The 25,310-nt window shown below is 34.7% G+C and overlaps 1 protein-coding gene across 6 annotated transcripts in view; it reads right to left on the bottom strand.

Moving 5' to 3' along the window:
• Positions 1 to 25,310, bottom strand: part of LOC117089678 (liprin-alpha-2) — a 207,375-nt gene that overhangs the window by 85,282 nt on the left and 96,783 nt on the right. For all 6 annotated transcript variants that reach the window (XM_033221151.1, XM_033221154.1, XM_033221150.1 and 3 more), the window contains 5 exons: positions 22,287 to 22,378; positions 17,725 to 17,860; positions 11,346 to 11,566; positions 5,686 to 5,923; positions 1,804 to 1,833 (listed from right to left, as the gene is read on the bottom strand). In XM_033221151.1, the coding sequence (XP_033077042.1) occupies positions 1,804 to 1,833; positions 5,686 to 5,923; positions 11,346 to 11,566; positions 17,725 to 17,860; positions 22,287 to 22,378 (717 nt within the window). The remainder of the gene's footprint in view (positions 1 to 1,803; positions 1,834 to 5,685; positions 5,924 to 11,345; positions 11,567 to 17,724; positions 17,861 to 22,286; positions 22,379 to 25,310) is intronic.

Below are 25,310 nucleotides of genomic sequence, written 5' to 3'. Positions count from 1 at the left end.
TGTGATCCCACCGCAACTCTTCTCTGATTGTTTCTGCTAAGCATGGCCATTTTTGCTGTCAGAATTTTGCTTCCGAAACACCTTATAAAACACCCTCTTTGTCCTCCCTGCCAGCCAAACTATACTTATTACCAATAACAGCTTTTAAAAACATCATATACAAAACTTTCCTCTGAATGTCACTTAGAGTTTTGGAATCAGAGAGGGATTTGAATTCTGATTTCTCTTAAATGTTGAATAAATAAGCTGATTACTTTTCTGGTCTAATATTAAATTTCCTCATCAATAAAATGGAAGTGATATAACACTTTTCTTAATGTGTTCTTTCGAAATGTAAATACCAGCATGTATTTAATTTCTTCCCCTGATACACAAAGTTTTTTAGCTTATGGTCCTTCTTTCCATGACTTTTCTCACAAATTACGTTGTCACTTCCTGAATTATTTGAGACTACATTTTCGTATAGAACCTTCCGTCCTACCTTCCTATTTCTAACACCCATTAAACTTCTATAGTCCTTTTAAGGTAATGGAGGTCAAAGAAAATAAGGACATTATCCTTGGTAAACTTGGTAAATAAGAATGAACTGGTATTGTTAAGGAGAAGAGGCTATAGGAAGATAGATAATAGCCCAGGAAAAGAAAATGGTAATTACATCTATTCAAGCTATGTAAGTATAATATAGATTCCCTTATTATTATTTTTTAAAGGAAATAAAAGTTGTCTGGTTCCAGGAGTGTTTCAATGTTTGGGTGTAGGCTGACTACCACATAGTAGTTTGAATCTTTGGAATCTTTCTCATCTGATGTCCCATGAGTGCAAGCTCTACTCAATTGTCTAATAAGACGTCATTTTGTGAATCAGAACGTCAGTTCGTTTTGCCTCCCATATCCCATATTTATTCTCTTGATTTCATTCCAAACAGAAAAGCAGGGTTTTGACCATTTTTTTTTTTTTTAATTTTGCATATTCTTGATGCTCTGGCATCTGGAGAGGATGCTCCTCTATCCCTAGGGATAGTTAATTCCTGGAAATAGTACATCACTCGCCTATAAGTACACCTTTCATATGTAAACCAAACAACTCACAGCCCATACTTTAAATCATCTTCTCCATCTGGCTCTTACCCTCCAAGACGCAATATTCCTTTGCCCTAATTACCTGCGGGCCAGACTGAGACAACTAGAGAGAGTCCCTATACCTTGGGGCCAGACGAAATTAATCAAGCTACCCATCCTAAACCTGCTTACCCTGCCTTGTCTTGCCTTTCCCTAAGAGACCTCAGAAAGCCTTCTGCCCTACTCCTTCTGCCTCCTGACTGACCCTGGTGCTGTCCTGAGGCACAGAGTACTCTCTCCTCTCGGGAACTGTGAGTAACAAACTATCTTTTTTTGACAGCTGTCTCCTGATCTGTTGTCCTCATCCTATCAAAATAATAATAATAAAATATTTGAAAACAATGAGCATTAATTATATATGCTAAATATTAAAATATTTGTAGTATATATTAATAAATATAAATATTCATATTAAAATATCAAATTATACCATCCTTGGTTTAAATATTCAACGGAAAACAGGATATTATGTTTCTTATAATCTAATTATTTCTCCAGAAAGCATAAAAAATTTTATCTTTGAAGTATTTTCTATTATAATTAAATTTAAACAATTCAATACAATTTAAATACTCTCAACTTTTTAATGTTTTGTTAACATTCGACTACAGGGAATATTATTTTAAAGCCTTCATAGAATAAAACAATATTCAATCCGTAATTATGTAAAAGTTATTTACAGTACCTTTCTCCGATGTTTCCTTAGATCACTTGGCTGTGATTGGCAGTAATAAAAACAACATAAAACAGAATTAATTAAGAATTAACATTCATTTGACCATGTTACAACTTTAAATAGTATCTACAACTTGACTATCATATTTTTCTTCATTCTGTTATTTTCCAAATAAATGTCTTTTAATTACTATAGAAGCACTCCTCCTAGTAGTTAAATTTAGAGAGGGAACTTCTCAGTTAACAGAAGTCAGAGGCTTGTTTCCATAATGGGGCCATGTGTACAGGCATTGGATACAGGGCATGGACCCTGGGAAAGAAAAACTGTGGAATGAGTTAGAGTGACTGAGTCTAGCTAGAAGACTGAGCTAGCTAGAAATAAATGAGACTGCATCTTTCCAAGAAAATATTATTGGGAATGAAGATGCAATGCATATACAAGGAGTTTATAAACTCATGTTTTTGTCCCATCTATGCAGAGTTTTGGGCCTCCTTTGGGCAGATATGCTGTTCCTGAGGGATCTCAGAATTTCTTGCATCCTAAAATCCTTCTCCGTCCCACAAATGCCAAAAGCTCTGGGACTGCTGCTTTCTTGTCAATGCTGTTTTTGAGAACTTTTAAAAATAGTTGTGTTTTATGATTTCAAGTGAACCTTATTCACTTAATGCCTTTGTTCATATTTCTTATGTAAGCAAAACAATTTCTGTGAAACTATTCCATTATGTTTTGCGTTTTTGTTGTTGGGAAATGTGTTGATTTTACCCCACTCAATAGTCTAACTAGATATCACTAACTTGTTATTTTTTGCTTATGGATTTGTTGTGAGGTAAAAGTAAATATGAGTATGCTTTATTATCAAGAAAAAATATCACAATGTTTGTAAATTATTAAATAATACAAATAATGCAATATCTTTTCAATCTCTAATTTTTTCTCTAAAAATTCTAATCTTCTTCTGAATATTAACCATGAATTATATCCAACAAATTTTTTTCCTACAATATTTTCTTCAGGTTAAAAAAATTTACCCATGTTTTACTATAAAAATAATACAATTGGTAACATAATTATATTAGGTGTTAAGGACTTCCTGGATTTCATTTCTTGCTTCTCTGACTTAGATATTAAACACTTTAAATATTTCTTTACTCTTCCAAAAATGCCCTAAATATTTTTTCACTACTCTAATTACAGTGTAATAAAATTCATGTTCTATGGATTTATTTATTTATTTATGACTAACTGTTTAAGAAAATTCATGAAAGCACCGGCATCATTCTCTCTCACACACACAATCACAATCACATCTAAGATTATAAATATATTATTATACATAATATATAATATGTTATTTTATTGCCATGAAAATAACAGCACTATCAAGAGTTATGATGCTACCATTTCTGATGTTGTAAAAATGTCAGAAATAAAAGCAGTACAAAAATAATCTAAGTATTCCTGCCTTGAATGCTGACTAAATTTTATTCTGTGGTCCAGGATTCTTACTGTAGCTTTGGTACTAAGTTGCTCATTAATACTATGTAGTGTATCTTATATATGCAGAAACTAAGCAAGAGACAATGTCACTTTTAACTAATAAAATGAGATGAATGGTTCCTGAATTTCTAAAATAAGCAGATCACAATGTAGTTCAGCATGTTTGGTTAGTATATCCTAGTACATTGGCTAAAAGTTTGTGCTGTATCCAAGTGGAATCAGTTCTGATTAGCTGGGCATTGTTCTGGTTGGCCATTGTCTATTCTATTTAAAAACCATTTTTAGTAGAAAGTTTTGGAAATGAGCAGCAAATAGTGGACTCAGCAGCTTAAAGAGTTAAGTATTTTCTTTTTTAAAAATATTTTCAATTTTTCTTTTACATAAGTTTTATGGCTTGGAAGTCTCATAATTGTAAGTATGCCAATGCACATTCATTACAAAATCATAACTTTACCTCCATAAACAGTTCATAATCTTTTAATCTTCATCATTGGTGTCATTTCAACATACTATATTTCTTTCTTTCTTTTTTTTTTTTTTTTTTTGAGGAGGAGGAGTCTCGCTCTGTCGCCCAGGCTGGAGTGCAGTGGCGTGATCTCGGCTCACTGCAAGCTTCACCTCCCGGGTTCCCGCCATTCTCCCGCCTCAGCCTCCGAGTAGCTGGGACTACAGGCGCCCGCCACCTCGCCGGCTAGTTTTTTGTATTTTTAGTAGAGACGGGGTTTCACCGTGTTAGCCAGGAGGGTCTCGATCTCCTGACCTCGTGATCCACCCGCCTCGGCCTCCCAAAGTGCTGGGATTACAGGCTTGAGCCACCGCGCCCGGCTCAACATACTATATTTCTTTCTTTCTTTTTTTTTTTTTTTTTTTTGAGGAGGAGGAGTCTCGCTCTGTCGCCCAGGCTGGAGTGCAGTGGCGTGATCTCGGCTCACTGCAAGCTTCACCTCCCGGTTCCCGCCATTCTCCCGCCTCAGCCTCCGAGTAGCTGGGACTACAGGCGCCCGCCACCTCGCCCGGCTAGTTTTTTGTATTTTTAGTAGAGACGGGGTTTCACCGTGTTAGCCAGGAGGGTCTCGATCTCCTGACCTCGTGATCCACCCGCCTCGGCCTCCCAAAGTGCTGGGATTACAGGCTTGAGCCACCGCGCCCGGCTCAACATACTATATTTCCAAGTAATGTCAGAAACAAAAGACAGGATACTACATGCTTTTAAATTAGGGAAATTTGAGGAAAAATCCAGCTCCATTTATTAGCTGTTTTGAATATGGGCACTCCATTTATACTCCCAAAACCTCCACTCTCTGTTGAGATAATGCCCTACTACCTCCAGTTTTTCCATGAGAATTAAATGTATCATGGTATTCAGTAGTCATCACAATCGTATTTTCCAGAGGTTTTATTATATATAATAAATCTGATGTTTTTCTCAGTTGCATCCAGGGGACTTCCTAATTTAGGTTTCCATCTTCTAATCCCAAATATAAGGATAAATGAAATAAGGAATTTATGTATATATGTGAAAATGTGAATATAAAGTCTAAGACAAAATTAGAAATTAGTTGCTGTTGCTTTTTATGGCTCTTAACAATACAAATAATGCAAAAAATTTATATTATATGTCGAAAAGTTATAAAACTATCTTGGTGTATTGAAGCAATTATAATACTAAGTTTTGTTACTTATTATGTTAAAAACACACACACATGGTGTCCAAAGTGATTTCCTCAGTATGCCATCAATAAAAAAGTACTTAATGGCTTAAGTCATTCAATTTAAAAAAACATTTTATTTTTTTCAAGAAGGAATCTCACTCTGTTGCCCAGGCTGGAGTGCAGCGTTGCTATGATAACTCACTTCAGTCTCAAATTCCTAGGATCAAGGGATCCTGCTGCCTCATCAGCATCCTAAGTAGCAGGGACTACAGGTACAGACCACCACAACCACACCCAGCTAATCTCTGTTTTTCTTTTTTGTTTTGTTTTGTTTTGTTTTGTTTTGAGATGGGGTCTTGCTGTGTTTCTTAGGCTAGTCTTGAAATCCTTGCCTCTAGGTAATCCTCCTGCCTCAGCCTCCAAAAGCGCTAGGATTATAGCTGCGAGTCACTATGCCCAGCCATTCTTTGAAATTTATAATGTGCTATTTAGGTCTCTGCTCTATCATTGACTTACTATTTGACCCTAATAAAGTGACAGCACCTATGTGGGTTACCATTTCTTCATCTCATAATGGGATTCATAAATGTACAGATCACATAGGAATGTTATGAATAAGAAAAGAAATAAACAATAAAATATACAGAAAGTACTTAGACTGGAACAAACACCCAGTTAAGTTTTAGCTAAAGCATCGTTAATCTTAACAGGAGGCAAACGTTCTCTGGACACAACACCATACCAGTGTCATGACTCCCATCCGATCCATTTCCCTGGCAGGGCTTCGAGGGGTGAGCTTCGGCGTTGAGTGTCCACTGGGAGGAGATGAACTGGCCAGTGATGAAGCTGTAACAGAGGCAGTGATGGAGGTACCTGGGTGGACCCTCGCCAAATTCAGGCCTTCGAGGCTCACACTAGCCACTCTATTCTCGATTTCTTCAGCACGCAACTCTGTAGATTCTTTTTCTTCCTGAATTAGCCTGAAAGATACAGTTTAATTTTGATCCATATATAATTTAATATGGATCCATTATATGCTGCTGTAAAGATCATTGGAATTCACATAATAAATCAATAGAAACTATTCTTGAACATTTTACATCAAATCTAACTTTTTCATCTTTTTCTCTAAACAGTGTAACTTTCAATAAATTCCAGGGACTTCCTGGCTTCAATTTTAAAAATTGTTTTCAAATGATACATTTTTCCCGACAACTTTCAGTTTTACCCTCTTTGTATACTACCACCTGCTAAAACTCTTTAAAAATCTTGAACCTAGTTTGTCTCTATCATTAATTCTAATCTTACATTTGACCTCAGGAACCAATAAAAGAGACTTTAGAAACTCAGCCTTGAGATGGCAAAGCACTAGCAATAGCTTAGAAAAAGTGAAAGACTATAATTATGTGTAAATGTGCCTCATAAGATTCAAATCATTGACTCTTACCTCCTACCTAATGAAAAAGTTTAAAGGATAGTATCCTCAATAAGCCGTCATTCATAATTAGCCAAACAAAACCCTGAGACTTTTCTTAATATTAATAAATATTTAGCCAAGCCTCCTTTAAATAAGTATCAGAAAAGGTAATAATGTGAAAATTTAGTTATACAGATAGCTGATGAATACACAAATAATGAAAAAATAACTGGCAAACAAAACTAGGTCAGGTGTGGTGGTTCATGCCTGTAATCCCAGAACTTTGGGAGGCTGAGATGGGCTGTTCACGATGTCAGGAGTTCGAGACCAGCCTGGTCAATATGGTGAAACCCCGCTCCACTAAAAATACAAAAATTAGCCAGGTGTGGTGGTGCACGCCTGTAATCCCAGCTACTCAGGAGGCTGAGGCAGGAGAATCTCCCGGGAGGCGGAGTTTGCATTGAGCTGAGATAGTGCCACTGCACTCCAGCCTGTGTGAGACTCTGTCTCAAAAACAACAACAACAACAACAAAAAAAACTAATTAATGTAAATGCTCTTGAGACAGCAAAGCACTAGTCCTTTTTCTTTAATTCGGGAAGTATCTTCAAGAATATTTATAAATTATTTATTACAAAGGCGCAACTAAGAAAGAGCTTTAGCTAGGTTGCATAAAAATTCTGTTTGAATCCTGAATCAAATCTATATACATTTTGTATGTTGCTGTAATGAAACTGTGTACCAGTATAGTTTGATAAGTGGGTCGTAAAATTTTCCTGAGCTATTTTGTTCTTAATTACAATGGTTTATTGTGATCCTCTGTTATATAGAACCCTTACCTTCAAGTTTATGATCACTTCAAATTTTTCTTTTTACATATTTAGAATAGAGAATGTAATTTATTTGCTAAATCTATTCAATAAGAAATCTATTCAATAAGAAATACACTACGTTTACTGTGGGAAATTGAGCTACATTTACTTACCTGTTTTTATATGTTCACCAGCTTTGTGATGATTAACTCACTGCTGGTGTCTTCACTAACTATTCTGTAAATCCTTCAGTTTTTAAGTAGTATGTGTTCCCTGGCAAGGCAGAAAGTACTTTGGTAGTCTACTTACCTGTCATTGGAATAAGTGATCTTTGTGATTTTTAACAGACTGTTTAAAAATCTTATAAATTATGGACTTAAAATCTAATCAAATATGTTTCACAAAGATTCATTTTGGTTAAAACATTATGAGGCACATTTACACTTAATTATAATTTTTCACTTAGAAAAAGAACATGAATTCTGTTACTCTCAAAGTTTATTTTCATGAATGCATTTTTTAACTTCACCCCAAGGTCAGAACCCCCAAAAAAAGTTTAATCAAGTAACATGGTACATAGTAACATAGCTTAAAATGTATTGGAAAGAAAATACTACCTTCCCCCTCAAAAAATAAAAATGAAAAAAAAAAAAAAGAAGGCATTTTGTACTTTTAAAATACTTAGTAGATAAATGACTCCTAGAAATTTTTTTTTTTTTTCTGGTGAGATGTAACGTGGTTCTACTGTACACAGAAATTTTGGTTATTAATTTTAGGTATTATATAAATTGTACAAGAGAGCCAAACCTAGAGGAACAAGTTGGGTAAGAGGTTGATTGAAGTTTAATCTAACAGAAAACAGTAGCTAACTATAAAATAACAGATGAATGAACAGAGCTGTGGCAAATGGGTTTGAAGTAATTTGAATCAGTGAGCTGTGAAGCCAGAAAACATGCATTTTTTTAATGGCTAAATTAGTTTATGAAAGAAGAAAAATCTTAACCAGAGAAAAATTCTGGTTGTTATTAGCAGACCACTCTGGTCTAAATCAAGATGACTATTTCTTTTAAATGTGATATAATCACATTTCATGTATTTTTCAAATTTCTTACAAAAAACAACTATATTAACCTACTGGCCAAGATTGTTACTAGAAATTACTACCTTAATGTTACAAAGCTAAGAGTCACTGAAGAGAAATAGATTGTTATTGAGGGTGTGTTGATCTCTTTGGTGAAAATAAATATCACAAGAATATAGACTCGATTTCAAACTTAATTTGGTAAATTCAACCATTAGCTGAACAGCATCAGAAAGTGTTACTCAGTTATTCAGTTAATATTTATGTTCTATTTAGAGTAATCAAATATTTATGGAGCACTTTCTAAATATCAAGCAAAGACCTACAAATAAAGGTGAGCAAAGTCAGATACATTTCTTGCTCCTATAAAAGTTGCAATCTAGTGAAGGTAAAGAACTGATGGACAGTACTACCTTCCTTGAAGAAGTAATGGAGGAGCTGTCCATGGTAAGTAAGGGTAACATGAGTGAAATGTTAGGGTAGAAGGGTGTGGAATGAGAGGAATGTTCCAGAAAAAAGGGATGACACAGCAAAAGAAAGATCATGGAACATCAAGGAACTGGAAAGTAGGCAAGGTAAATGGTTAGAGAGTTATGAGACAGGTGAGGTATTGTAGACCATATTAAAAAGTTAAAAAGTTTGATTTGTATCCTAAGAGCAACTGAATGGTTTGAAAGAGGGGGATTACATAAGCACATTTCTATTTTTAAAAGCCTTCTCTGGCTGCAGTGAGGTTGGATTACATGCAGAACTAGCATACTACAAAGAAACCAGATAGTAATGGTTATTGTCATACAGATAAAAAACTATTCTTAAGTGCAGTAGGGTGATGATAGGTAGTTTGAATAACAGTAGAAGGAAGCCAATTGATTTAGCTAGAGCCAGAAAGAAAAAAGAAAGGCATTGTTCAAAAGACTTAAAACATGCTCACCAGTTGAAAAAACAAGTTAAGAATGGTTTGTTGATATTCAAAACAACACAAATATACCTGATACAATTGGGTTCATCACTGGGGTTAGTCAAGGAACTGACAGAAAAAGCTGATGTCATTGGAGTTCAATAAACCATATATTAAATTAAAATGAAATTATCAGAGTGCCAACATTTCTCAATATTTGAAATGTTAATTTGTCCAATTTCAATTGTAATGAAAACCATCTATTATTAGGGTACTATATAGCAACAGTACATTTTTTTAATATCTAGTATGAAATAATTCACATCACCATACGTTTTATTGCCTTTGAAATGAAAATACAATAAAGATACTTGTTAGGCCATAATATTAAATTATGTCTCACAGATATATTAAGCCTTTTATATTTAAAGAATGCAAATGAATTTGGTCCCCATTTACTTAGAAAACTTTCACACATACATCCCCAAAATGCTAGGGGATTTTTATTGATCAGCCTAATTTGTTATAAACTTCAGCGTTAATATGTGAAAATGTATTTTCATTGATGTAAGAATATTAATCATAAAAAACTCTATAAGAATTGTGTCTCAGTTTAAAATATGGTAGCAGCCCAATTCAAACACAAGTTTTAGGCATCAGTGAATACAATTAACCAGACACAAACACTAAGATTAACAGTCTGAGGCTGGGTGTGGTAGCTCATGCTTGTAATTCCAGCACTTTGGGAGTCCAAGGCAGGAGAACCATTAGAGCCCAGGAGTTCAAGACCACCCTGGGCAACAGAGGGAGACCCTGTCTCTACAAAAAATTTAAAAAAATGTTAGACAGGCATGGTGGCACATGCCTATAATCCCAGCTACTTGAAAGGGTAAGGTAGAAGAATTGCTTGAGACTGGGAGGTTGTGGGCTACAGAGAGCCAGATCTGAGTTATGGCACAATAGCCTAGATAGCAGTGTGAAACCCCATTTAAATGAAAAAAAAATTCTGAACTTTCATGCAATATATTACTACAGAAATGTAACTTTTATTATTAAGAAAAGTAGTAATATGTTTAGTTTATCCCATTTAAAGGCATTAACTTTTATTTTTTTTCTCAAGTATTCTTGGCAGAGAAGAGGACTCTATCCTGCTTTCAGCATTTGCTTTGCTATGAATTGAATTTTATCTCCCACCTTCAATTCACAGGTTGAAGCTTTAAAGGGCAACATGACTGTATTTGAAAATAGGATCTTGGGGAGGTAATTGAGATTACATGAGGTCTTCCATAAATCTTTCCTTGGTAAAGGCTCTCTGATCCCTTAAAAGTATTTAAACATTGGAGTCAAATTAATTTGCTGCTCTGAAAAGTTCAAGATCAAGGTTCCAGCAGGGTTCCATTTTTGGTAAGGGTTCTCTCTTCCTGGCTCCAGGGAAATGGAAAGGTGGGTGGGCAGCGGGGGGCAGAAAGAGAGAGAGAGAGGCCTAATTCCATAGATTTAATATATTAATGTTCTCTCTCTCTCTCCCCTCTATTTCTGCCTCCCATCGCCTGCCTTACTTTCCCTTTCCCTGGAGCCAGGAAGAGAGCCTTTACCAAAAACTGAACCCTGCTGAAACCTTCATCTTGGACTTTCCAGCCTCTAAAACTGTTAATATTAATAAATTTCCAAGAAACAGGCTGTCCCTGATATAAATGGCATAAAATTGACAAAAAGAATGATAAATTAATTTCACTCCAATGTTTAAATATTTTAAGGGATCTGAATGCACATTAACTTGCATACTATTTGGTACCTTTACTTCAGTATGTAATGTATCTGAAGAATGTACATGATTACCACAAATACTTTCCCTTTAAGTAGTAAATTTTAATTTAAAAAGTGCTTTAAAATTCACTGGAGAAAGTTTTGCCTTTAACTTATTCTTTTATATTGTTACTAATGTCATTAGTCTTACATGTTTGATGTATGTTCCTTACAAAGGCTGTCCTAATATTATAAAGGAGATACAAAGATATCCTGGGAATCTTCTGAAAGTACACATTCTGATTCAGTGCATATGGGGTGAGGTCTGAGATTCTGCAGACCTATTAAGCTCCCAGTTAATGCTAATCCTTCTGATCCAGTATTTATATTTTTAGCACAGTATACAGGTCTTCTAATTTCTTGAAACCATCAGTACTAATTAAAGTTACCTGATTTCTTTGTTGATGGCATCCAGTTGCTCCTGAAGCATCATGGCTAGAGTCTGGGCATCGGAATGACCACTTGGAGACAGAAGATCCATTGAGCTAAAAATTGTTTCTCTGTCATCATCATCAATATCAGACATTTCAGTGTCACTTTCAAAAGGGTGGCTGCTTAGTACTCCAATCTGTTGAGTTCTGTTCCACTCATGATCCCCAAGAGATTTCACCTGAATGGTAAATGAAAAATGCAGAATATTTATCACATTGCTCATGTTCAAAGCGCTAATCTCAACGACAGCAACAACAACAACAGGCATGCTTTTACAACTGACCTTGCAAAAACTGAACCAATTACTAACATTTTAATTTATTTGCTTCCATAAAATAGTTCCTTGACATCGTAAGTAATGTGAGGGTTTAATTGTCAGCATAAATATCAAGATTTTAATAGAAATAAAGATGATAAACTTCTATATGATTTATAGTTCGATCATATTCCAAGGTAACAATTACTTTAAAGCATGTGTTTGCAATACTGTTCCTTATTTCCAAATATAGCAATCTTTATTTATTTGTACTCAAGCATTCAAGACTGAAAATAGTCTTCCTATATTTTCTTATTATAAGCTCAGACCACAAATATTATCAAATAAGAAATTATACAAGAATTCTCTTCCCAGTATTTATTTACATTGATTCTAACAAAATATTATTTAAAATATTGCAAAATTATGTACAGGTATACTCCACAGATATTTCAGGGTTAGTTCCAGCCCACCCTGATAAAGTGAGTATCACAATAGAGTCACACAAATTTATTGATTTCCCAATGAACATAAAAGTTATGCTAATTTTCTACTGAAGTATATTAAGTGTATAATAGTACTATGTCTAAAAATGAACATACCTTCATTAAAAATATTTTATAGCTAAAAAATGCTAATGATCATCTGAGCCTTCAGTGAGTTTTAATGTTTTTGCTGGTGGAGGGTATTGCCTTGATGTTGATGGCTGCTGACTGATAAGGTTGGGTGGTTGTGACAATTTTTAAAAATAAGACAACAATGAAGTTTGCCACATTGATTGACTCTTCCTTTCATTAACAATTTCTCTGTAGCATGGAATGCAGTTTCATAGCATTTAACCCACAGTAGAACTTCTTTCATAATTGGAGTCAATCCTCTCACACCCTGCAACTGCCTTATCAATTATGTAATGTAATATTTTGTATCTTTTGTTGTCATTTTAACAATGTTCACCAGGAGTAGATTCCATCTTCACCAGGAGTAGATTCCATGTCAAGAAACCACTTTCTGTTAATTCATAAAAAGTAAATCCTCATCTGTTCAAGTTTTATCATGAGATTGTAGCAATTTAGTTGCATTTTCAGGCTCTACTTCTAATTTTAGTTCTCTTGTTATTTTCACCACATCTGCAGTTACTTCCTCCACAGAAATCTTGAGCCCTTCAAAGTCATCCATGAGAGTTAGAATCATTGTCTTCTTAACTCTTATTAAGGTTGATTTTTTTTTTTTTTTTTTTTTTTTTGAGAGGGAGTCTTTCTCTGTTGCACATGCTGGAGGGCTTGATCTCGGCTCACTGCAACCTCTGCCTCCTGAGTTCAAGCTATTCTCATGCCTCAGCCTCCAGAGTAGCCGGGATTGCAGAGGTGCACCTAGCTAATTTTTGTACTTTTACTAGAGATGAGATTCACCATGTTGGCCAGGCTGGTCTCTAACTCCCGACCTCAGGTGAGCCACCTGCCTCAGCCTCTCAAAGTGCTGGGATTACAGGTGTGAGCCATCGTGCCTGGTCAAGGTTGATGTTTTGACCTTCTCCCATGAGTCATAAATGTTCTTAATGGCATCTAGAATGACGAATCACTTCCAGAATGTTTTCAATTGGCTTTGCCCCAATCCATCAGAGGAGTCACTACCTATGGCAGCTATAGCCCTGTGAAATGTATTTCTTACGTTATAATACTTGAGAGGCAAAATTACTCCTTCATCCATGGGCTACAGAATGAATGTTGTATTAGCAGGCACAAAAACAACATTAATCTCCTTGAGTATCTCTGTCAGAGGTCTTGGTGGCCAGGTGCATTGTTAATAAGTAGCAATATTTTGAAAGGAATATATATATATATTTTTTTCTGAGCAGTAAGTCTCAAATGTGTGTTTAAAATATTCAGTGAACCATGCTGTAAACAAATGCGCTGTCATCTAGGCTTTGTTGTTCCTCTCATGGAGCACAGGTAGAGTAGATTTAGCATAATTCTTGAGGGTCCTAGGATTTTCAGTATGGTGAATGAGCATTGGCTTCACCTTAAAAGTCACCAGCTGCATTCATTCATCCCTGTCCTCTGAAGCTTTGAAGCCAGGCATTTACTTTTCTTCTCTAGCTATGAAAGTCCTAGTTGGCATCTTCTTCCAGTGGAAGGTGATTTCATCTACATTGAAAACCCATTGTTTAGTGTAGTCATCCTCATCAATTATCTTAGCTAGATCTTCTGAATAACTTGTAACAGCTTCTCCATCAGCACTTGCTGCTTCACCTTGCACTTTTATGTTGTGAAGATGACTTCCTTCCTTAAACTTTATGAACTGACCTACCCTCTGCTAACTTCAAAGTTTTCTTCTGCAGCTTCCTCACCTCTCAGTCTTTATGTAATTGAAGAGAGTTAGGGTCTTGCCCTGGATTATGCTTTGGTTTAAGGGAATGTTGTGCATGCTTTGATTGTTTATCATTAAATGATCACACTTATGTAGACCACTAAAACTTTCTCCATAACAGTGGTAAGGCTGTTTTGTTTTCTTATTTGTGTGTTCACTGGAGTAGCACTTGTATTTTCCTTGAAGATCTTTTCTTTTGTAGTCACAACTTGGTTGTTTGATGCCAGAAGCCTAGCTTTTGCCCTAACTCAGCTTTTGACATGTCTTCCTCACTAAGTTTAATTGTTTCTAGTTTTGACTTAGAGATGTGCAACTCTTCCTTCCACTTGAACACTTAAGGCTATTGAAGGGTTATTAATTGACCTACTTTCAATATTGTTGTGTTTTGGATAATACAAAGGCCCAAAGAAAGGGAAAGCGATGGGAAATGCTATTGGAGCAGAAGTACACACAACATTTATAGATTAAGTTCACTGTCTTATATTGGCATGGTTTGTGGCACACTCAAATTATTACAATAGTAACATCAAAGATCACTGTTCACAGATCACCATAACAGATATAATAATAATAATAAACGTTTGAAATATTGCGAGAACTGATGTGGCTCACGCTTATAATCCCAGGACTTTGGGAGGCCGAGGCGGGAGGATCACTTGACCACAGGAGTTTGAGACCAACCTGGGCAAGATGATGAAACCCCATCACTACAAAAAAATATAAAAATTAGCTGAGCATAGTGGTGCCTGCTTGTGGCCCCAGCTACTTGGGAGACTGAGATGGGAGGATTGCTTAAGCCCAGGAATTCAAGGCTGCAGTGAGCCATGATAGTGCCACTGCACTCCAGCCTGGTGACAGAATAATACTCTGCCTCAAAAAAAAGAAATATTGTGAAAATTGCCAAAATATGAGACAGAGATACAAAGTAAGCATATGCATTGAAAAAATAGCACCCATAGACTTGCGTGAGGCAGGATTGTCAGGAACCTTCAATTTGTAAAAAACAGACAAACTAACAAACATAATGCTTGTGAAATACAATAAAGCAAATCACAATAAAACAAGGTATATCTGTAATTTTAAGCCCAAGGCATGCTAATTTACATGGTTATGCTTTTTAAATGGATATAAGAAGCTTTCCATTTGAAATAACCAATTGACCAGTGTTTTTCAAGCTGTTATCTGAATGAATGAGGAGGTTGGGCATAAAAGAGAGGTCCTAGATCTCTTTTATTCTGCTTTTTAAAAAATTGGTTTTTATTTTTGTGATCATATAAAATGATTTCTATGGAAGGCTACATGATACTTCCCTGACCATTGAGTTAAGAATTGAGAAGCAGAATTAGTATTTGTGTTACAACTCATGTTGATATCAAGTAGCACTTACTAATTTTTTATCACATAATAATGAGAAAAGAATTGAGATTAACTTAATGTAGCTTTCATTTTCTCATTTGTTTATTCATGTACTCAATAGATATTGAATGCCTACTTTGATGGATTAATTAATACATGACATACTGGTGCCAGTTTAAACCCAAAAGGCATCAAGGGCCTGTGTACAAATATGGACAAATGGACCCGATTTCAGCTTTCTACTTATGGCTAGCCAGTTTTCCCAGCACCATTTATTAAATAGCGACTCCTTTCCCCATTTCTTGTTTTTGTCAGGTTTGTCAAAGATCAGATGGTTGTAGATGTGTGGTATTATTCTGAGGGCTCTGTTCTGTTCTGTTCCATTGGTCTATATCTCTGTTTTGGTACCAGTACCTTCCTTACACCTTATACAAAAATTAATTCAAGATGGATTAGAGACTTAAATGTTAGACCTAAAACCATAAAAACCCTAGAAGAAAATCTAGGCAATAGCATTCAGGACATAGGCAAGGACTTCATGTCTAAAACACCAAAAGTAATGGCAACAAAAGCCAAAATTGACAAATGAGATCTTATTAAACTAAAGAGCTTCTGCACAGCAAAAGAAACTACCATCAGAGTGAACAGGCAACCTACAGAATGGGAGAAAATTTTTGCAATCTACTCATCTGACAAAGGGCTAATATCCAGAACCTACGAATAACCCAAACAAATTTACAAGAAAAAAACAACCAACCCCATCAGAAAGTGGGAAAAGGATATGAACAGACACTTCTGAAAAGAAGACATGCATATAGCCAACAGGCACATGAAAAAATGCTTGTCATAACTGGCCATCAGAGAAATGCAAATCAAAACCACAATGAGATACCATCTCACACCAGTTAGAATGACGATTATTAAAAAGTCAGGAAACAACAGGTGCTGGAGAGGATGTGGAGAAATAGGAACACTTTTATACTGTTGGTGGGAGTGTAAATAGTTCAACCATTGTGGAAGACAGTGTGGTGATTCCTCAGGGATCTAGAACTAGAAATACCATTTGACCCAGCCATCCTATTACCGGGTATATACCCAAAGGATTATAAATCATGCTGCTATCAAGACATATGCACACATATGTTTATTGTGGCACTATTCACAATAGTAAAGACTTGGAACCAACCCAAATGTCCATCAATGACAGACTGGATTAAGAAAACGTGGCACATATACACCATGGAATACTATGCAGCCATAAAAAAGGATGAGTTCATGTCCTTTGTAGGGACATGGATGCAGCTGGAAACCATCATTCTCAGCAAATTATCACAAGAACACAAAACCAAACACTGTATGTTCTCACTCATAGGTGGGAATTGAACAACGAGAACACTTGGACACAGGAAGGGGAACATCACACACTGGGGCCTGTTGTGGGGTGGGGGGAGGGGGGAGGGATAGCATTAGGAGATATACCTAATGTAAATGATGAGTTAATGGGTGCAGCACACCAACATGGCACACGTATACATATGTAACAAACCTGCATGTTGTGCACATGTACCCTAGAACATAAAGTATATTAAAAAAAAAAAAATAAAGTATATTTTATGTGCCCCCCCCAAAAAAATATAAGGACAAATGGATTATATAGTATTTGGTGTACATAAAAGTGGTTGAAAGAACGAACTATACTTAGGCACAAAGGACTATTTTACTTCTCTATAAAATACAACTACATTACTCAACAAACATAGCTTGCAAATTTTAAATTAAGTTATTGACTGAATGGAAGGCTAGCACTGCCCCTTATCATTAATAGTTCTTTGTGAACACAGGAATAGTCTATGTACATTTTCTTCAAAGTGTTTTTAAAATACTAATTTTAATTAAATTAATTTGAATGAACAACATGAATGCCATTGCTCCAGTGCCCAAGAAAATCAAAAGACTACATGTTTGGCAAGGTAGTATAATAGTCAATATTACACTACTAATAGTATTGGAAACCACACAAATATAGGCCTACGTTTTGACTCCATCACTTTGCTACCTGTGCAATGTTTAACATTTAACTTTTCTGAGCCTCAGTATTTTTATGTCTGAACTTAGTATATAAGTAGTACCAACTTCATAATGTTATATGAATAAATACATGGGAAATGCTTATTCAATTTTGGGCCCATAGTTGGGGTTTTATGTTACTTATATATATATATTTTTTTAAGTCACACTCTGTGTTTCAAATTAATAAAAATGCTAGCATTTTCTAATTATCTCAGTGTTAAAATTCTATCCAAAATGAAGTGATCTGTTTAAATAAAACTAGAGAAGAGTTGAGTTAAAAGATTAACCTTTGGCTCATCTCTTCGCACTCCCATGCGGCCTCTCCTTGGTCTTCTTATCACTTTAGTTGTTCTGTAATCAGACTGGCTGTCCACTAGAGATCCCACTGAATACCGCAACTCAGCTGAGCTGTCTAGATGAGTTCTGGAAAAAAGGAAAAATATAAAATAATCCAATCTCAAATATTAAACTTACCAGGAAATTACTATCTGCTGTTTCACTAGCAATAAAGCAGAAGTCCTCAAGGAAATAAACCTCAAGAAAGAAAACTGATAAATTGTCATGACTCTGAGGCCTCTTTAGAGACTTATATCAGAAGCTGCAGTCTTAGGTCCATTCCTGAAAGTCAAGTGCATTTTCTTCTTTTAGAATATACAGTACTTATAACCTTTCTGTTTATTATCATTTTCAAATGCAGTAGTAAAATGAATCATAATAAGACTGATAATCAAAATCCATTAGGTTAAATTCTGGCAATTTAATTCAAGATCTTTTGTGTATATCACAATTATGCTATTGCTTACTGTGTTTGTTTTAAGTATTTCTGATAAATCTAGCTAAAAATGTCTAAAATTTGGGGGTCCCAGAACTTTTCCAATTTTAAAATGTTTGGAGAAATTTATTCACACATTGTCTATTTTTCACATTCTATTTTTCAGTTTAGAGAATCAACAAAATGCTTAAATTTAGATGGACCCAAAGCTTATGGTGTTAGTTTTATAAAAGAAAATAGGATATACTACCAAAAGTATTTTTTAAAAGTTTTTGATAAGACATTGTTTCAAAAGGATGAAGAAAAATCTTTTCATAAGCACATTTCATTCTTAAATCTGTTGAAAGATGAAAGATTTGGAAAATTTTAGTTGGAAAGTATCATTACACTAGTTTTCAATAAACATGGTAATAAAGTACCCTATAATCAAAGTCTAGGCATATTACTTATATGTGGATTTATAGCAAATTCATTTTATTGTTACAATAATGATGATGATAATAACAGCGACATCATGCTGCCCTATAAAATGAAATAACAAATCCATCATCAGTAGGAAATACACTTAAAGCTGTTAGTTCTGTTGAATTTGAGGCTCCTGCTGATTGACTATACTCTCTTTTTAAGTTATCCTTGTGAGCAAAGACAAGCACTTCCAAATATTATGTAACATTAAAAAGGGGAGGTGAGGTCTGGGTGTTTGCAACAACGGAAGACACTAACTTAAGAAAGTTCTTGTTTTGCCAATGGGACATTAAAACAAATGAACTGAAAAATTATCCCTCAAATAAGTGACAGCTTTCATTTTTGTAGCAATATACTTGACACTTAATGAAGTAAACAGGTTTTATCATGGATAAGTTACATAAAAAATCCAACAAGGCCATATTCATAAAGGACACAACTCTCTGTCTTTATCTGTTGGGCAGAGGCTCTAAGTTTCATGAAGAACAAAGATCAGAGTTTAGTTACCTTCCTACGTCCAGGAAGGCGTTCCTAGTATATAATAAGCACTTCATAAATATCTGGCAAGATGATAAATACATGAAATGATTTTAATACAAGCTTAAACTATCTTGCTCTGAACAGTCTGGATTCCTTTTTCCTGTGGCTGCTGACCTTAATGTCCCTTTAGGTATCAGAGCGGAGTTTCTAACATTAGAACTCATCATTCTATGAGCATTGTTTTCTTGTTGATTTATCTCACAACTCCAGATAACTTATTAAAAAAAAAAAAAAAAGCAAAACACAGATCTAATCATATCAATTTCCTGCTTAAAATTATTCAATGTCCTTAAAGAACCTCTATAATTTGGACCTTTGTCACTTTCCAGTTTCATTTTAAGGTACTCTCTGCATAGCTTTTCATACAGCTATACTGGCTTTCTTTCTATTCCAGTAACTCACACTTTCTTTTTATTTCTTTGAACATGCTTTGTTTGTTTGTTTTTGTTTGTTTGTTTTCCCCTGAAAACAGTCTCAACACATGTGGTTAACAGTTTTAAGGTCTCAGTTTAAAAATATTATTGCCATCTACTATTCTAGCTCCTAGTATTCTTTTTATTATAACACTCCTCACACTCATCTCTCTTCTCTTTTTTCCAGTTCTCTGAGATAGTTCTCTAACAGGAGAAAACAGAGGCAATATTATCATGCTAGTTCAATTTCTAAATCATTCTAGGTGTTCAATATTTTGAAAGCTTTTGGAAGGGCTAAGTAAGTCACAAAATAGGTATCAGTTCATTTAAGCAATGAACCCTGTAGTTTCTCCTCCTGAATCTCCTGTTCTTTAATCTCATTAAAGAACTCGCATAAATAAGCCAGGTAAGAATTTTTTTAGAGAAAACCTATTACCCATCGCTCTGCTTTCTGGAGTGCCCTCTGTTGTCCTTTCCAATTACCCAGATTCTACCTTTTTTCAGAGTTGAGCCAAATCAAGCCCTTTCTAGTCACTCTGGAACTCATTTTACTTTCTTCTCAGATGAGATATTAAGAGACAAGAGTGGTCACTGATATTCACTCGCCTAGCTTATCTCTCCTCACCTCCCCACCTATTAGATCAAAACTTAGTAGACTGTGTTCTCACACACCTCCTATTTCCATTATTGTTTTTACAAAATTATTTGTCCTCAGAAGCATGGATGTTCTATAAATAATTGTTTAATAAACATTCAGCTATCCTGTAACTTATTGTAAGTTCTGTTTAGCTAGCTTACCTTAATTATTTCTATAATACTTTATACTTGTAATATGATTTACTATACATACTATACAAATAATATGATTTACTATAATGCTTACTTGTCTTATTTTATCTGCAAAGCAAGCCTGTGAGATAATCAGAAAAATATCATTTATGACTAGTTAGGTACAAATATGTATTTATTTAGAATGTTATTAAGGAAAACAGGTTTTCCAAAATCAAGCAGCTTGTAATGATCTGTCTGAGTCTTGGGAATGTGAATTGTCTTATTCTTGGTCTAGGGTTCCTTCCACTACAATCTGTTGATCAAAGAATAATTGTTCTATATAGGCCCAATCATCCTTCATTGTAGATAAATATCACATTGTTAGGCTGCCCATAACGACTCAGTGCAGTGATAGACTTTTAGACAACACTTTGAAACTCTGTATTTTGAGACCTAAGGTCAAACAAACAAGGAACTGACCATTTATTCTTATTCATATATATTTAATCTATTGATTCAATAATGTTTATTCTATGCATTGACTCCCTTGATATTTTATCAGTTCTTCTCCTTCTCCACCATCCTCGTTATAATAATCATAACTATGTGAACACATACCATTGAAATAATCATTTCAGTTCATATATAAAAATCAGAATCTTAAAAATTTGAAAAATAAGAATGATTTTCTCAATTAGTGACTTACATATATAAAAGTTTCTTGGGTGTTTTTATGTCTGCCAAACTGTTTCTCATATTAAATTGAATATGGAAATACTTAAACTATTAAATATTGTTTTTCCTTATTGAAAAGAGTTTAAGACACTTTAGGATTTTTTATTTGAATTTTTATTTGAGCATCTGAATAATGCTTTACCAGATATTCATTTATTCATTCTATAATATATCTTGAGAGCATACTCTATGCAAAATAGTTTTTTAGGTGTTGAGATTATGGTAGTTATCAAAACAAATACAAACCCCTCCTCTGGTGGAGTTAACTTTCTAAAGATGAACATAACACCAAGAAAGACGGACTTTTTCTAAAAGCCTTTGGTAGTGGAAAGTTTCAAACAGCTGCTATTATTCTGTGTTGCCTAGTAAATACATGTTTAAATGAGTGAGTCCTTCTAGGATTTCTAAACAATTTTAAATAAAACATCTCAAACACAAAAGGAAATTATGTATGAATTATTAACATAGCTATCTATCTATCTATCAATCTATCAATCTATCTATCTGTCTATCATCTATCAAGTAAGTTGACATCCCTTGCTTATTTTTCTTAAGATGAGATAGTGAATCAAAGTAGATGAGTATGGCTAAATTTATTTGAAGTTTTCTTTTCTTTCTTCTTTTTTTTTTTTTACCTGATTCATTTCTCTTTTCCTCTTTTTTTGCAATTAGTTTACCGAAATAGGTAACTGCTAAGTGACCGTAATCAATAATATTTGTTTAGTCACAATAAGCATTGAACATATTTCTGCCTGTTTTTACACTGAACATATATAGAAAATTTTATGTTGAATTCAATTTCTGTATTGAATACATATAGAGGAAAGGGCTGATGCCTCTTCTTGCAATGAGATGGAATCTCTCTGTACACAGTTCAATTTCTTCATTTAAGAATCTTTTCATATATTTCCATCTATATAATGAAATGTAGAATACAAAAGGTAATTTAATTTTTTATTGATTACAGAAATAATTTCTAAATTAAAAACTTATTTTTGAAGTAAAAACTGTAAATCAGTGAAGAGTCAAAACATGGTAATGACTAGTGAGCAATAGGAAGTACTGATTTATTTTAGTTGAGGACATATGAAGCCATAAGGGAATTCATGTCGATTTTCAGTGAACTAGAGATAAGCTTTTAGTTTAATGTTACCTTGATATTGTGGGTTCAATTAAAGAGCCAGTTCTCATTTTCAGTTGGTCAAGTTCAGATCTCAGCTTTTCAATTTCTTCTGCTAATCTTTCCTAAAAAAATCAAAACAGTGTTACTCCGATGCCAGTAATATCAGCAACCAATTATGATAAACCAGTCTTAACGGTTTTTTTAAAAAGGAAAAACTGAGGATATATTTTTATTAAAGGTCATTACACATAATAATAAAGCATGCCAAAATTTTCTCCTTGTAATAAAAAATGTGGATAGCAGAAATCAATAAAAAATTATCTACAATCCCTGGCATTCACTAATCCTGAATATTTGAAAATTCAAGGGAATATTAAAATTATGACCAGCTATGTAGATGTCACTTAAAAATGCAGAGTAGAAATCATATCTATTTTTGAAAATAAAGAAAATGTCTTTTTTATACAGTAAATGAAGAACTTCCAATATTCTACGAGGGTTAAAGGACATACGGGTGAAGGAAAAAGATGACTGGATTGAAAGAAAAAGGAAATTAAACTCTCTGGCTTTTACTCTGCATGAGATAGGCAACAATTGGAGGATTTTTTTAAAAATATGTATGTATGTATGCATGTATGTATGTATTTATTTATTTTAAGACAGGGCCTCACTCTGTCACTGAGGCTGGAGTGCACCTTAAAAAATGAAGTTAACAACTGAGTAGCTTGATATTGGCACAATTACTTGTACTTAATGATAATTTTTTCAAATTGACATTATAGGTTCTGATCTGTAAATTTATGAAGATAGGGGTTGTCTTAGAGCTTTATTTAACTGCTCATGTAAGCATTCAATTTGGTTTTAATGATTATAACTTTTATATTGTTATACAGGTCTAAACGTATCATTCTAGATTTTTTCTACTATTGTTTTTCCCCTCCCCAGTGGCTAGTGCTTGATATTTTACTTTACTCAAACTTCTTTTCTTACCACACTTTTTTTTTTTTTGTCAGTGTGGCCTTTGCAATGTTTCTCTTCTCTGTTCTTTTTATTCTCACTACCTCACTACCTTCCTACTCTAAACCCTTTTTATCTTTTTCCTGAATGATTTTTACCAGCTTCAGTCTCTTTCCTACTCATTTCTCTGCTAGACATATAATTTTAAAACACATGTACAATAACGCGTTGCTTTAAAATGTTCAATAGTTTATTGATTTGTAAATATCTTTGTTCATTATTTTCACAAAAGTGCAGTGAGTACCTCTTGTGTGTCAGGCACCTGAGATACAGTAGTGAGCTGAAAAATGTCTTGCCCTCTTGCAATTTAGAATTTAGTAGAAAAGATGAACAATAAACAAGCAGGAATATAGGAATACACAATGTTGTTAGGAAGGAGAAAATGGGAGTAATGGAAGGGTTTTTCAATAAAGTGATACTTGAGCAATGACCTAAATAAAGGAGAAATTAAAAAATGAGACTCTTAGGAAAAGGCATGGCAGATAAAAGCAACAGCATGTGCATATACCTCTTAGTGGAAATGGAGTAGAGGGTAGGGAGTCCAGTGTGGCTGGATTGGAGAGGTTAAATGGACAAGTAGAGAATACTTTTTAAAAGTATGATTGCAGCACTCGGGAAGGGTAGTCCTAAAAGAGGTTGTAAACCACTTCAAACTCTCTGGCTTTTACTCTGCATGAGATGAGCAACAATTGGAGGATTAAAAAAAAAAAAATCTTTCATTTATTTATTCATTTAAAGACAGGGTCTCACTTTGTTACCTAAACTGGAGTGCAGTTTTGTGAACACAGCTCATTGCAGCCTTGAACTCCCGGGCTCAAGTAATCCTCTAGCCTCAGCCTTCCAAGTAGTTAGGAGGACTACAGGTGTGCACCACTGCACCTGGGTAATTTGTTTTTATTTTTTATTTTTGTAAATATGGGTTCTTGCTATGTTTCCTGGATTTTCTAGCAGAGAAGTGGTATGATCACTCTAATGGCTGTGAAATAGATTGTCAAGTTAAATTGTGAGGTAGCAAAGAGAGAAAATTTTTAGGCAAGAGAGTAATGGCTTGGACAAGATTGGTGTTAGGGTAAGACTGGCTATATTTTGGCTACATTGTGAGAGCAGAACTAAGAGGATTTGATATTGGACTAGATGAGGGACATGAAATAAACATAGGTGTCAAGACTGAGTCCAAGTTTTTTAGCCTGAGTAACTGAAAGAAAGAAATTGTAATTAAGATTGACTGAGAAGACTGCTGGTATGTTAGGTTAGGTGGTGGTGGTGTTCGATGTGTGGGAGTGGGGTGAGAATAGATTGGCATGTTACATTTGAGGTACATAGGTGTCCAAATGGAGATATTGAGTTGGCACTAGAATATAAAAACTCTCTCAGGGAAGAGGACCCAGTAGGTAATCTAAATTTGAATGTGTTCAACTTACAGATGGTGTTTAAATACAGGAGATCAGATGAGGTCACTAAGGGCGAATCAGAGAGAAGAAAGGATAGCTACCTAGAAACTTTAAATTTTAGAGATAAAGATGGAAAGGGAAACACTGAGAAAGAGGTTGAGCCTACAGAGGGTTTTGCTGATAATGGACTGTGAGTACAGTTAGTTCAGTGGAAATTTGAGGAATTATAGAAGATGTGGCCAGATTAGTGAATGTGCCCATCTAAATGGGATGATAGTTCAGAAATGAGGTATGACCTGGGATTTACTCTCTGTGGAGATTGACATAAGCAAGGATGCAAAGCATGATATGATTAGTACTCTTGGTAGCATAGGCAGATTGTTGGAGTTACAAGACTTCAGTAGGTGGTGGGGGAGTGGGTTCTGGGGATATTGCCAAGAGCACACAGAGCTTTGGATAACATAACACGCATAACAACATCTAGTCCAAAATTCACAATCTGCTCAAAAACTACTTCTTTAAATACATACCAGTCACAGTAAACTTCTGATGATTCATCAAATCAACCATCTTGATTTTCTTTATTGCAGAGGATTCATCCTCTACCTAGAATCTTCTACCTTTATTAAGATCATATATGCCTTTA

This window comes from Trachypithecus francoisi, unplaced genomic scaffold (assembly GCF_009764315.1).
Source record: "Trachypithecus francoisi isolate TF-2019V2 unplaced genomic scaffold, Tfra_2.0 Lachesis_group11, whole genome shotgun sequence".
NCBI classification, from domain to species: domain Eukaryota; kingdom Metazoa; phylum Chordata; class Mammalia; order Primates; family Cercopithecidae; genus Trachypithecus; species Trachypithecus francoisi.
Note: the sequence above shows the minus strand (reverse complement) of the source record. Positions and strands in the feature narration are given on the sequence as shown.